Genomic DNA, 12434 nt, shown 5'->3' on the forward strand with positions numbered 1-12434 from the left:
CTTATTCTATAGTTTATTAACTTATTTAAATCTTCCTTTAACCTATATTTAACTAATTAGTTAGTTATATTAGTATTAATTAATATAATTAAAAAGTATATATTCTTATATTATCTCAAGTTTATATATTAATAGTCTATAAATAAAGAGAGCTAGAAAAGATATCTTCCCAAGAACTAATATAGTTCGAGGTCTAAAAACGGCTTATATTAATCTTCTATTAGCTACTGTTTAAAGCTCTTATTAAATAAACCTATAGACAGAAACTATTTAAATAAATAAATTAATCTTACTATATTAAAGCTATAAAAGAAAAGAAAAAAAGAACTAGAATTAAAGAACTAGAATTAAAGAAATAAATATTATATATAAATAAAAAAGGGCTTTTATTATATATTATAAAAGAGTAAGTATAAAAAGCTATATTTTTATAGTTTTAGTCTATTAATAGTAATATTACTTATAAGATAAGCTATTATATTTTATTTAGAAGAGAAATTAAGTATAATAAATAGTATTATCTTTAAGAAATAATAGAAAATAGTAGCTAATATTCTCTTATATTATATCTAGTTTATAATTCTATTCTCTCTATATCCTAGTTCTATATCCTAGTTCTATACTCTTATTTTACTTAAATTTACTTATATAAAGTAAATAATAATTAAAAACTTCTCTAGTTTCTCTATTTCCGGAAATATAGATTAGTCTAATATAATAGTAGTCTTATTTACTTGAGAATTATATAAAATTCTATTAGTATACTTATTAGATATATAATATATCTGGTATATATTAATAGTCTTATAGCTAGTAAATTTTAACCGGGTAGTATTTAAATAGAAATAAGTTTAAACTTAAACTTAATAAATAAATAATAATTTAAATAGGATAAGAGCCTTATTTATTAATTCTTCTCTTTTATAATTAAAGATTATAAACTTATAATAGTAATATTATTAAGCTTTATTTATTAGTTATTAAGAAAGTAAACTTAACTTTGGGTTTATTCTAGTAGAACTAATATATATAAGCTATTAGAAAATAGATATATATAGTATATAGTTAACTTATACTAAAATATAGTAATTATAGTCTAGGACTTCTAGATTAAAAACCCTATTAACTATTTTATAATTCTTAATAGCTTTACTAGTAAGTACTATAATAAAAATAAAAAGAATATAATTCTATAAGTTATAGATTACTTTAGTATATCCTTTTTTTAAGTTTATTTAGATTTCTAGCTTCCTGTTTTAATTCTATTTAACTTATATAACTATATTCTATTAAATAATATTAGCTTAAATATTATTTATAATCTATTAATAGAAGTTATTTATATAATAGTATAATTCTGTTTTAGTAATTCCTTGAGTTAATTTAAAGTTTAATATTTAGATCTTTTTAGAATTACTAAATAGTATAATATAGGAAATAGATATCTCTTATATATTAGAGTAAATATTATAATTCTAAGGTATTTTCTTTATAAAAGTTACTACTTTTGGTTTTATTAAATAAAGATAGATAAAAATAGATAAAAGTAAATAAAAGTAAATAAAGGCAAATAAGAATAAATAAGAATAGATAAGAATAAATAAAGAAGGTAAAGAGAGAAAATAAATAAAAATAGAAAACAGAAAATTAATAAGTTTATATATATATAAGCTATTCCTTAATAGCCGGAATTATATTAGGCTTTATAGTAGGATAAGTATTACTATAAACCTAATTACTAAATAGATTTATTCCGGTAATTTATATTAAGATATTTTATTAATATAATTTCTATTATTATATAAATCTTATATAATTATAGGTATACTTATTTCGAACCTTTCTATAGGACTAATATATTACCTTATTTATATAAATACTACTTTTTTAAAGTAACCTATATTTTTAATACTATTTCTCCTTAATATAATTTTATATTAAAAGAACCTTATAATAATTAGGCAAATATTTTAGATATAGTTATAAGTAATATTTCTAAAATAAAGGAACTTATCTTTAAATATATAAATAAGCCTATAAATAAATAAAGCTAAAAATATTTAGTAATCCAAATATATAAATTAAACTAGTAAAAACAACTATAAAATAGAATATTTAATAGCTATATCTATAAATATTATATTATAATTAGTATTATCTTTCCGGAATTCTTATTATATAAACTATAGCTTCTAGAAAATTAAGTATTATTATAATTAGTATATATATTAGACTTATTCTATAGTTCTGAATCTCTTAACTATAAATAATAAGCCTATATATTATAAAGACTATAACTGAAAGGCTCAGAGAAGTATATATTATAGTTTAATTATTATAATACCGGGCTCTGGGCTTGGAAAGCAAAATAGAGTGGCTCTTAATCCGAGGATTCTAAATTAAAGAAAGAAGCTCGTATATATAAGAGCTTTGATATTCTAAATACTAGCCCCAGCCGCATACGTTATTGCGTAATTACGTAATACTAAATTTACTAATAAAGCGGTAGAGTATAATATTACTCCCCTCTTTAGGAAAGCTTGTCCCGAGTACTCGAAAATAAGCCCTCTATAGCTTCTATAAATCATATAATCTCGTATACCCTACTTCCGGCATCCTCTATTTATACGATCTACTAGTTCCTAATATGCCAGTTCCTCTATATCCGAATCTGAATCAGAATTAGGGCTATAGGGTCCAATTAAGTAATTAGAATCATAGCTATTAGAATTAGAATTATTAACTATACAGATTCTGACTTTTCTACCGTTCTTATCTACTATAACCTTTAGTCCTGGCAGAGGTGCTTTCTCCTTTCCTGTCTCCTTATATGATTCAATTTTACAGTCCTTTATCCAGTATTTACTACTACTATAGTATATATACTTGCCTTGCTTATAAAGCTACTAGTGCTCTGCCGGAGATATAGATCGTATTTGACTATTTGTATAGAAGGGAAAGTATTATAGAGAGAAGGGTTATAGAGGCTCGGTAATTATACTAATAATATTAATAATTAATATATCTATAGTATTGCCTTTTAAATAGTAAGGCTTCTTCTCAGAGTCGTAGTATTCGTATATACTAGAGCGTCCAGCTAGCTATTATATCGTTTCAATAAACTTAGTATAGGTATGAGGGAGGTTTAGCTATTGAGCTAGCCTATTCTTGATCGTAGTATTAAGCCCTTGGCAGAAAGCCGTAATCTTATTAATATTATTCCAGTCTTGCCCTTATGCCTTATAAAGTATATATTCAAACTTAGTAATAAATGTATAGAGCGAATTAGTACCTTGTTTAAGAGAGTATAGCTTGTCTTCTGCCTCCTGTATCTTGTTCGGATTCGAATAGATACGAGAGAGTTAGTTGAGAATCAAAATATAGGACCAGGTTTAGTCTTTTTAAGCCTGGGAAAGCTAAGGAAGAACTATTACTTGGATATGGGATTCTAGATTAAAGTAGATATAGTAGAACTAAGCAGTAGTATCGCTAATAGCCTTACTATTAACTTGTAGTTTGGCCTTAATTAAAGGAAGCCAGGTATTAAACTTATGGACTTGGCTATTAAATTTTTCGGGATATAAAAGAGAGGATTTCGGTTTCGTATTTATAGAAGGGTGAGTTCGTAAGAAGAGAAGTTTATTACTTTACTAAGAGAGCTAATTACCCTGTTATTGAAGTAGCTCAGCTTAATATTAAACCTCTGCTTGAAGCTCGGTAATTGCAGTAGTAATCTGGATCTGCAAAGGTTACTCTATAGTAAAAACTTGAAGTAAGAGAGAGCCTAATAAGCTCTTGATCTCTCTAAAGGGGTATAGTAGTTCCGTAACTATATATATTAATAGTACTATTATTAAATTACTATAAAAATCATACTTATATATAAAATATAAGAGTAGTTTTACTTCCTTTATAGAAACAAGAATAAGTTTAGAATAATATTATAATACCGGGTTCTGGGCTTAGAAAGCAAAATAGAATAGCTCTTAATCCGAGGATTTTAAACTAAGAAAGAAAGCTTATATATATAGAAGCTTTAGTATTCTAAATACTAGCCCTAGCTATATATATTATTATATAATTATATAATACTAAATTTACTAGTAAAGTAGCAGAATATAATATTAATATAATTTAAGGACTAGATATTAAAAATTTAGAACTAAGGTTATTATAGTATAAACTAAAGTTAAGATAGAAATTATAGCCTAATATAGTTTTTATAAATTTAGATTATAATAGAACCTATAGTAAACTAAAGAGACTATTAATTCCTATATAAAAATAGTAATTCCTAGATAATTAAATTAGTTCTAATATATTATTACCTTTTTATTATAATTTAATATAATATAGAAAAGAAAGAAAAAAATATAAAATTATCTTAAAAAAGAATATTATAAAGCTAATTATATTATTTACTTAAATAGTTATATAATAATTATATATTCTTGTATATATAGAAAAAATTATAAAAAAAATAATACTAAGAAAATAAAAGTAAATATTTATAATCTTATTATAAATATATTATAAGCTACTTAGTAACTCTCGAAAAGATTTAAATATAGGTTAATATCTAGTAAGAATAAATTTATTATCTTATTACTAGCTAGATAAGTTATTTTATTATAGGAATATATAATAGCTATTTCGGCTTCTAGTTTACTTAGATTTATAAACTATTAGTTAATCTGTAATATATCTCTATAAGTATAAATTTAGTTCGAATACTATATCTAAAGTAATTATTTATCGAGAGAATATTTCTTTAAAAATATTTAAAATATTTTATTATACTAAAAATTTAAATAGTTATTATTAAAAAGTAATAGAGTTAAAAGGAGACCTTTTAAAAATAGATATTATAGCTTGAGAGTTCAAAAACAGTTCTATAATATATTATACTTTCTTAAATAAGCTAAGTAGTATATTAGTATTTATTTAAAACTCTTATAATAACTTCTGGCTTTTAATTTCTTAGTACTATATATTAAATAGCCCTAATTAGATTAAGTAACCTTAAATATAGTAAGTAAAGAAATAGGTATTAAAAAGATTTATTAAAGTATATTTATAAGTCTATCTTTATATATTTCTTTTAGTTCTTATTAATAAAACTTTAGAGAATGAAATAGGAATCTCAATTAAACTATTATAAGTTTATTTTATAATAGGAACTAATAATTCTTATATATAGAAAGTCTTACTAGAGAAAAAGTATCTCTTTTTAAAAAATATAAGTAATTATTTAATTAGTATATATAAGGAATTATATAAAGGAATTAGTATTATATTCGAGGCTATATTTATAAGTATAGTAACCGGAACAGATTTAATAGACTATATTTAGAAGATTCTTATATCTATAAAAATATAAAAATAATTCGAGTTTCTAAATATAGCTAATAAACTTATTTAGCCTATATAAGTAAGCTTTAGTATAAAGATAGATGAATTATATAGAGAAAATATAATATTTAAATAAGAACTAAAATAATAGAGAAATTAGACTACTATAGAATCCGAACTTTAATAATAGTTTAAATAAGAATCAAAAGAGTTTATAATTACTAATTAGATATTCCAGTAGAATTTATAAAAGAGTATAATAGTAATAGATTATTTTAGAAGTAATATATATAAGTACATTTATATAGTAAATAGGGTAATACTATTAATAGATAAGTTAAGAACTAGATTAATATTAAATAAAGGTTCTAGTAAATTAGAGCTTTTACTAGGCCCTATTATATAAAGTCACACTTGACTTTTAAGCTATATTAGATAGACTTTAGCCTACTAGTAGAATATAAATAAATCAATTAACTAAAAAAGGCTATATAAATAAAAATACTTATAGAGAAAGCTATAACTAAGCTATAATACAGGTAGTAAAGCTTTCCCAAACTATTATACTTACTATTTTCAGATATATTAATTTATTACTAAAGATTAGAAAGTAAGTAGATACTAAAAGAAAATCCCTATATATAAAAGTATTTAAGGCCAGATTCTTCTTTAGTATTTCAAGTAACTAATTTCGGTTCTAATACTATTTTAGTTCCTAATCCAGAATTTTATAAAGACTAGATAATTAGAAGTATTTTAAATTCAAATAATTAAACCTATATTTAAATAAAAGGCTTAAATAAATAAATAGTCAGGTTACTAATATAAGGAAAAGTTATAACTAAAAGTTTAAAATCAGAAGATATAATAACTTCTCTCTTTCTTTATTATATTATATCTTACTTTATTTCGGATCTCTTACTAGATTCTGGTAGCTTAATATAAATATATTATTTACTATAGTACTAATAGTACTAGTATCTAGTACTAAGGTAAATACTATAATTATTTTAGCTAAAGCCTATTTCTTTCTGTTTCTATAGTATCTAATAAGCTCTAGAGACTCTTATTAACTTGAATAATATATATTTCTATTTATTATTCCAACTAGTAGAAATAAAATATATAGGCTTAGAATAAGTATTTTAGTCTCTTTATTTAAGTTAGTAGTTAAATAAAGCTAGTCTAACTTAACTATACTAGCTATATCTTAACTATAGGAAATAAATATAATAGCTATAATATTAATAGTATTAATATTCTATCCTATCTAACTATTCTAAGTATAACTGTCTTTAAATTTAGAAATAATAAAGTATAATCTGGTTATACTATATCTAAGAATTACTTAATAGATAGAGTTAGAGAGACTACCCCAGGCTATAACTTTGATACTATAAGAATCTTTAATATTTCCCTATAATAATTTCTTATTAGATAAAAATTAACTTTTAATCTAAAAGTTAATAATTCCCAAGTCTTTACTAGTAATAGAAGTAAGGAAGTCCTAATAAGTATAATATATAGTAATAGTTACTATATTCTATCCGGCTATAGTACTATAAATATAATAAAACTTAATATAAATAGTCCTACTAATAATATATAAAATAATCTTAATAAGTCAAATATATTAACTAGTCTTTTCGGTACTAGTATTAAACGGAGACTGGAGTATTAGTATATAGTAATAGAACCGGAGAATATTATTAACTATATAAAAGGTAAAAACAGGAATATATAATAAGTCTTTACTTAAGGCTTTAACCTTAATACTACCTATAGCTTAGAATACTTTATATCCTCAAGAATAGCTTATAATAAGTATTAGCTCTACTATTACTAGAGGACTATATACTATTCTTTTAGACTTCCTATAGATAGTTAGCGGGCTAGCTAAACTAAGAGGGACTTATATAAAGCTAATACAGTTCTTAATCTTAATATCTTTTATGTCCTTATTATAGTAAGAGGGTAATATCTCTACTACTTTTTCTAAATTTTATATTCGATCTATTATATATACTACTAGTATAATAAAATATAGAAGTAGAAGAAATCTAATAGAGGCGGAGAGACAGCAAATTATTAATAGGTGACCTGTTAAAGAGTTCAAGAGTAATACTAGATCCATAATTTCTGCTGCCTTATAGATTAAATAGTATTATAAGGTTTGAAAGTCGCTAAGTTCTTGATCTATCCTTTTTAGCAATTCTTCCCAAGTTATTTACAGGCCAAAAAAAAAAATTTATTACATTAAACAGATGTTAGGGATCAGCGTCTCAGTTCCGGTGTGTGCAGGGCGCACAAACAGGGTGCACAAACAGGGTGCAGATACTAGTGGCGTAGGCAGGGGCAGAGGCTTTTGTAAGTGCTACGTTTTGTCATATAACGTCCATCCCTGCGTAGCGGAAACCCTACGTGCCGGAAAAATTAACCGGTACATTGACTCCAAGTATCATAAAATCCATGCAGACCGCAATATCTCTTATTACTTTTTGTAATTTATATTCTATAGTCACTCTCGAACACCCTAGTTGCCTCCGACTTAAAAATTACGTTCGCGTCGTCGCCCTCACGCCTGATTTGCGGAGTGTCTCCTTTTGTAGCGTAATAGACTTCCTCTCCTACAGCTGCACCACCGAGCTTGTACCGCCTTCAAAACCTATAGAAGGGCCTTAACCGAGTTCTTAGGCCTCCCTGCTATGCAGGAGATCGTCAACAGCGTTGTAGCGGCTGTGGCGTGTAGATTCATGCAAAATCGCCATGCGAGTCGGTACCTCGGATCGAAGCGAGTGACGATTCTTTGGTGGGGGAATAGCCCTACTCTATCTAAGACCAATACGCCGGCCGGCCTGTGCATGTGACCTTCTCCCCCGTACAAATCTCCAAAGATGTGAAGTACATACGTGAACGTCGGGCGAAGGTGCGGTACGGTACGGTAGTTCCCAAGGCCCTCTACGACAGAAGGCCCATCATCTTTCACTTGCTCTCCATAGTCGACAGAGTGCCCAGCCACAGTCCAAAGGCTCTCCCTATCCAGGAACTGGGCACTCTACCTCGCGCAATTTCCCTCCCAGGCGCGCCTGTTCCAATTTGGACATCTCCTGCTGTGCTGCAGCTGTCGTCTTACTTGAATCTTGCAATGGCCAAAAGTTTCGCGCCCTCCCTCTCCAAGTGGAGATCGTACATGCACGTTTTGTGACTACTGTACCACCAGCTCCTTCTTCACCCTTCAAGCAAGGAAGGAAGACCCCGCAGACCCAGGCTTAAGCCTTCCAGAAGCGTCATCCAGCACTCAAATCACGAAGCATGAAGGCGATGAACTGGAACCGCCATTATGGAGTGCAGATGGCAATGGTACGAAGAAGCTTCTTGGGGCCTGGTGGGGGCAAAAATACAGCCTGCATGAGGTACAGGGTTAATGATTCGCCCACGTTACCGCCACGACTGCTGGGTTTCAGTTCAGCTGCCGAGCCTCACCCTCGTCCATCTTCCCACCTTTCATGAACTTGTACCCATCTTATCCGTTTCCTATAGAGAATCACGATTCACAGTGCTGGGGTCGTAACCAGTGGTGGCTAATTGCACATATCCGATTTCGTACTTTGCCTTTGGTGATGGCGAGCTCGCCACCCGCGGGAAGCCTGCTCCAGGAGCCAAAACTACAGTTTAGCTTAAGGGAAAGATTTAATAGAGTGAAAGGGAAGCTCTCCTCGCCTCAATCGAAGGGTAATGTCGTCGATCCTAGTCCGGCCGTAGCTACTCCCGACACCGGAGCCCAGGCCATCGCTCGAGATCAAAACGTTGGAAAGGCAATAGAGCCTAGGACAGGTCCAACATCCCAGGATCATTTGTCGCCTGACAGTCAGCTCCCGACTAGAGACAGTGACACCGGGGAGAACACATCACAAACCCCCTATGAAGTAGCATCAGCTGAAACTCACGTCCCGGAGATTCCTGAGCAAGTCTTCAAGCCAATACGCGAGGTCTGGAATGAAGCCTACGAAGACCTCAAAGCACAAGATGAAGATCTCATCACTAAGTACGAGGTCAGGTTGCGGTACAATGTGTACGGTGCACTGGCATCAAAGGCTCTGAAAGTAGAAAGAGCCGAGCTGATGAAGAGTGTCGTGGACATGAAGCTGGAACAGTACAAGGAGGACGCCTGGAAAGTAAAGGCCCTTGGGGAAGAATTTCTTGTTAAAAATATGGCAAAGCCTTTAGTGGGAGTTCTGAAATGGGCAGACCAATATGTGGGTGATGCACTAAAGAGCAATCCAATGGCTTCTTTCGGATGGGCTGGAGTGATGGTTTTCGTGCCAGTAAGTTTTCTTCGCGCCAGCTCCAGTGGTCAATTGGGTGTGAATCAAACAGAGCTAAAGTAAATTGCGATGATTGATAGTTACTCCTCAATCCGTCTACACAAGAGAAAGCTCTATTAGAAGGACTTGCTAGTGTCTCCGGTGTTCTCGTTCGCAGCACAATGCAAGAGAATTTGTATTTTCGACGGTGGGAGGCAAACGCGGACAAAAATGATAGGGCTAATTTTATGCCATCGCATAAAGAATACAGAGACACCCTAAAAGCGCTATATGTCCTCGTGCTAAGGTATCAAGCGACAAGTGTTTGCTATTTCACCAAGAATGGAGGACTTCGAGTACTCGCGGATATGGTGAAGTGGCACGCATGGGAAGATATGCTGAAAGACGTCAAGAAGCAGGATGAAGCCATGTGCCGTACTTATGACTTGTTGAGCGATGTGAAGATCGAAGAGGAATTCGAGAAACTGGATAAGAGACATGGGGAGATGGTGGAAATCTTCAAATCAGGATTCAGTGATGTTGTGGCACTCCGGAAAGCTATCGAGACAGCGCGACTCGACTACAACCATACCGAATTGCTGAGCTGGCTGAGCTCGGTGGATCCTTCGCAGAATTACAACAACGCTCGAGGCAAATACGAGAACGGCGGGCACGGCACGGGGGACTGGCTGGTACGGAACAATGAAGACTTCAAAAGGTGGAAAACTGCACCCAATTCTCTTATGTGGCTTAACGGGAAAGGTCGGTTCTAGATTCGAGACTATGATTTCGCCCGTAATGCTGACATCGATAACATGTAGCCGGTTCCGGAAAATCGGTCCTAAGGCAAGTTTCCATACTTTCGGGTTACTAGATCAATGAGCGCTGACAAACGCTAGTTCTTCAGTGATCAGCCACTTGAAAGAAGCTCATCAAGGAGACCCTCAAGTAGCCTTGGCATACTTCTACATCAGCTTCAACGACGAGCAGAAACAAACTGCTGTCGGAATGATCGAATCAATCGTTAAACAGATATGTTGCTGTCGGCCTGATACTCCTCTATCAATCAAAGCATTAGAGGACTTGAAGGCGAGAGGTCATCGACCTGACCTCCAAACGCTGCAGAGTATTCTCGTCGAGACGCTCCAAGGCTTCTCCAGCGTCTATGTGATAGTCGATGCGCTTGATGAGTGCCCCGACGTAGACTACGGCCGGGATGTTTTGTTAAGTTGTCTTGCCACTATTCATCAGAAGAGCTCAAGGAATCTGCATATGTTCTGGACAAGTCGGAGGGAGAAGGACATTGAAATTTCATACCGTTCAATTGAATCCCGATTCGAAAAATGGGACATTGATCTATCAGCCTACAAACCTGCCCTCGACCACGACATTGGATTGTTCATCGACCGTACTCTATCCTCAATAACTTATAACTCATGGCCTAGAGAGCTCAAAGACGAAACGAGGAAAGGACTCATCGAGAAGTCCGATGGCATGTATGTCCTCTGGTTCCGGAAGCATCTTATGCACGACGTAAAAGAGATCCAAAAATCCTAACATGAAACATAGGTTCCAATACATATCTTGTCAGTTCGAAGCCCTACGGCCACTCAGAGGGGCAGCAAAAATCAAAAAAGCACTGGACGATCTTCCCAAAGGCCTGGATGCAACATACAATCGCATGCTTCAACGCATAAACCGAGAAGACCAGAAGCATGCTGCAAGGGTGCTAGAGTGGCTCTCGTTTTCTCTTCGACCTCTCTTGCTGGAAGAAATTGCGGAGATATTCACCCTCGACATTGAAGCCGACGAACCGTTTGATGCAGACAATCGTCTTGTGACTCCTATCGCTGTATTGGACTTCTTAGCCGGCCTTGTCACAGAGGTTCCTCGACATATAGGAGATGAAGACGATGATCACCACGCTAGGAAGAACGCAGACGTGATTGAAATAAGGCTTGCACACTTCTCAATCAAGGAATATTTAATATCTCCCCGGATGTCGTCAAACAGCTCTGCGACATTTGGCATCAAGGAAACAGACGCAAACATACACATCGCCGAGTCATGCCTAGCTTGCCACCTGCACTTGAGCAAGACTATACTTGCGACACCATACCTCCTTCGGGAATATCCTCTTTGGGAATATGTTGTTGCATACTGGCCAAAACATCTTGACCTAATTCCTTCTGACAAACGCACCCCCTCAGTCACAAAAGGAGTTCTACAGGTCTTCACGCGGAGATCTCAGAGTCTTCTGAACATGGCGCGAATCCGAGATCCAGATCATCCGGACTGTGACCCAGATTATCACAAAACAGCAGACAAACTCGTTCTGCCACTCTACTATGCTTGCTCAATCGATGCACTGAAGCTCGCTGGAATCATTATCGAAGCAGAAGGCATTTCCACCATCGGCGAAGTATCAGACAATGGTAGTTATGGAAATGCACTTCAAGCAGCTGCCTGGCATGGACACGAAAGAGTCGTGCAGCTCTTGCTCGACAGGGGTGCTAATGTAAACGCCCAAGGAGGATCCTATGGAAACGCACTTCAAGCAGCTTCCTATCGTGGGTACGAAAGCATCGTGCAGCTCTTACTCGACAGGGGTGCTAATGTAAACGCCCAAGGAGGATCCTATGGAAACGCACTTCAAGCAGCTTCTTACTCGGGGAAAGAAAGCATAGTGCAAGTCTTACTCGACAAGGGTGCTGATGTGAATGTGACAGGAGGACCTTATGGAAATGCACTCCAAGCAGCTTCCTACTGGAGTAAAAA

The 12434-nt window shown here is 32.8% G+C and overlaps 1 protein-coding gene across 1 annotated transcript; it reads left to right on the plus strand.

Annotated features, from left to right (window-relative positions):
* Nucleotides 1–8972: 8972 nt before the first annotated feature.
* On the plus strand, nt 8973–11213 carry K444DRAFT_541350 (uncharacterized protein; the record flags this gene model as incomplete). The annotated part of the gene is made up of 3 exons (XM_024875790.1): nt 8973–9677; nt 9758–10418; nt 10540–11213. The coding sequence occupies 3 exons, from the start codon at nt 8973–8975 to the stop codon at nt 11211–11213; spliced, it is 2040 nt and encodes a 679-aa protein (XP_024730466.1).
* Between the last annotated feature and the right edge of the window lie 1221 nt (nt 11214–12434).

The sequence above is a fragment of the Hyaloscypha bicolor genome (genome assembly GCF_002865645.1).
Source record: "Hyaloscypha bicolor E unplaced genomic scaffold K444scaffold_142, whole genome shotgun sequence".
Taxonomy (NCBI): domain Eukaryota; kingdom Fungi; phylum Ascomycota; class Leotiomycetes; order Helotiales; family Hyaloscyphaceae; genus Hyaloscypha; species Hyaloscypha bicolor.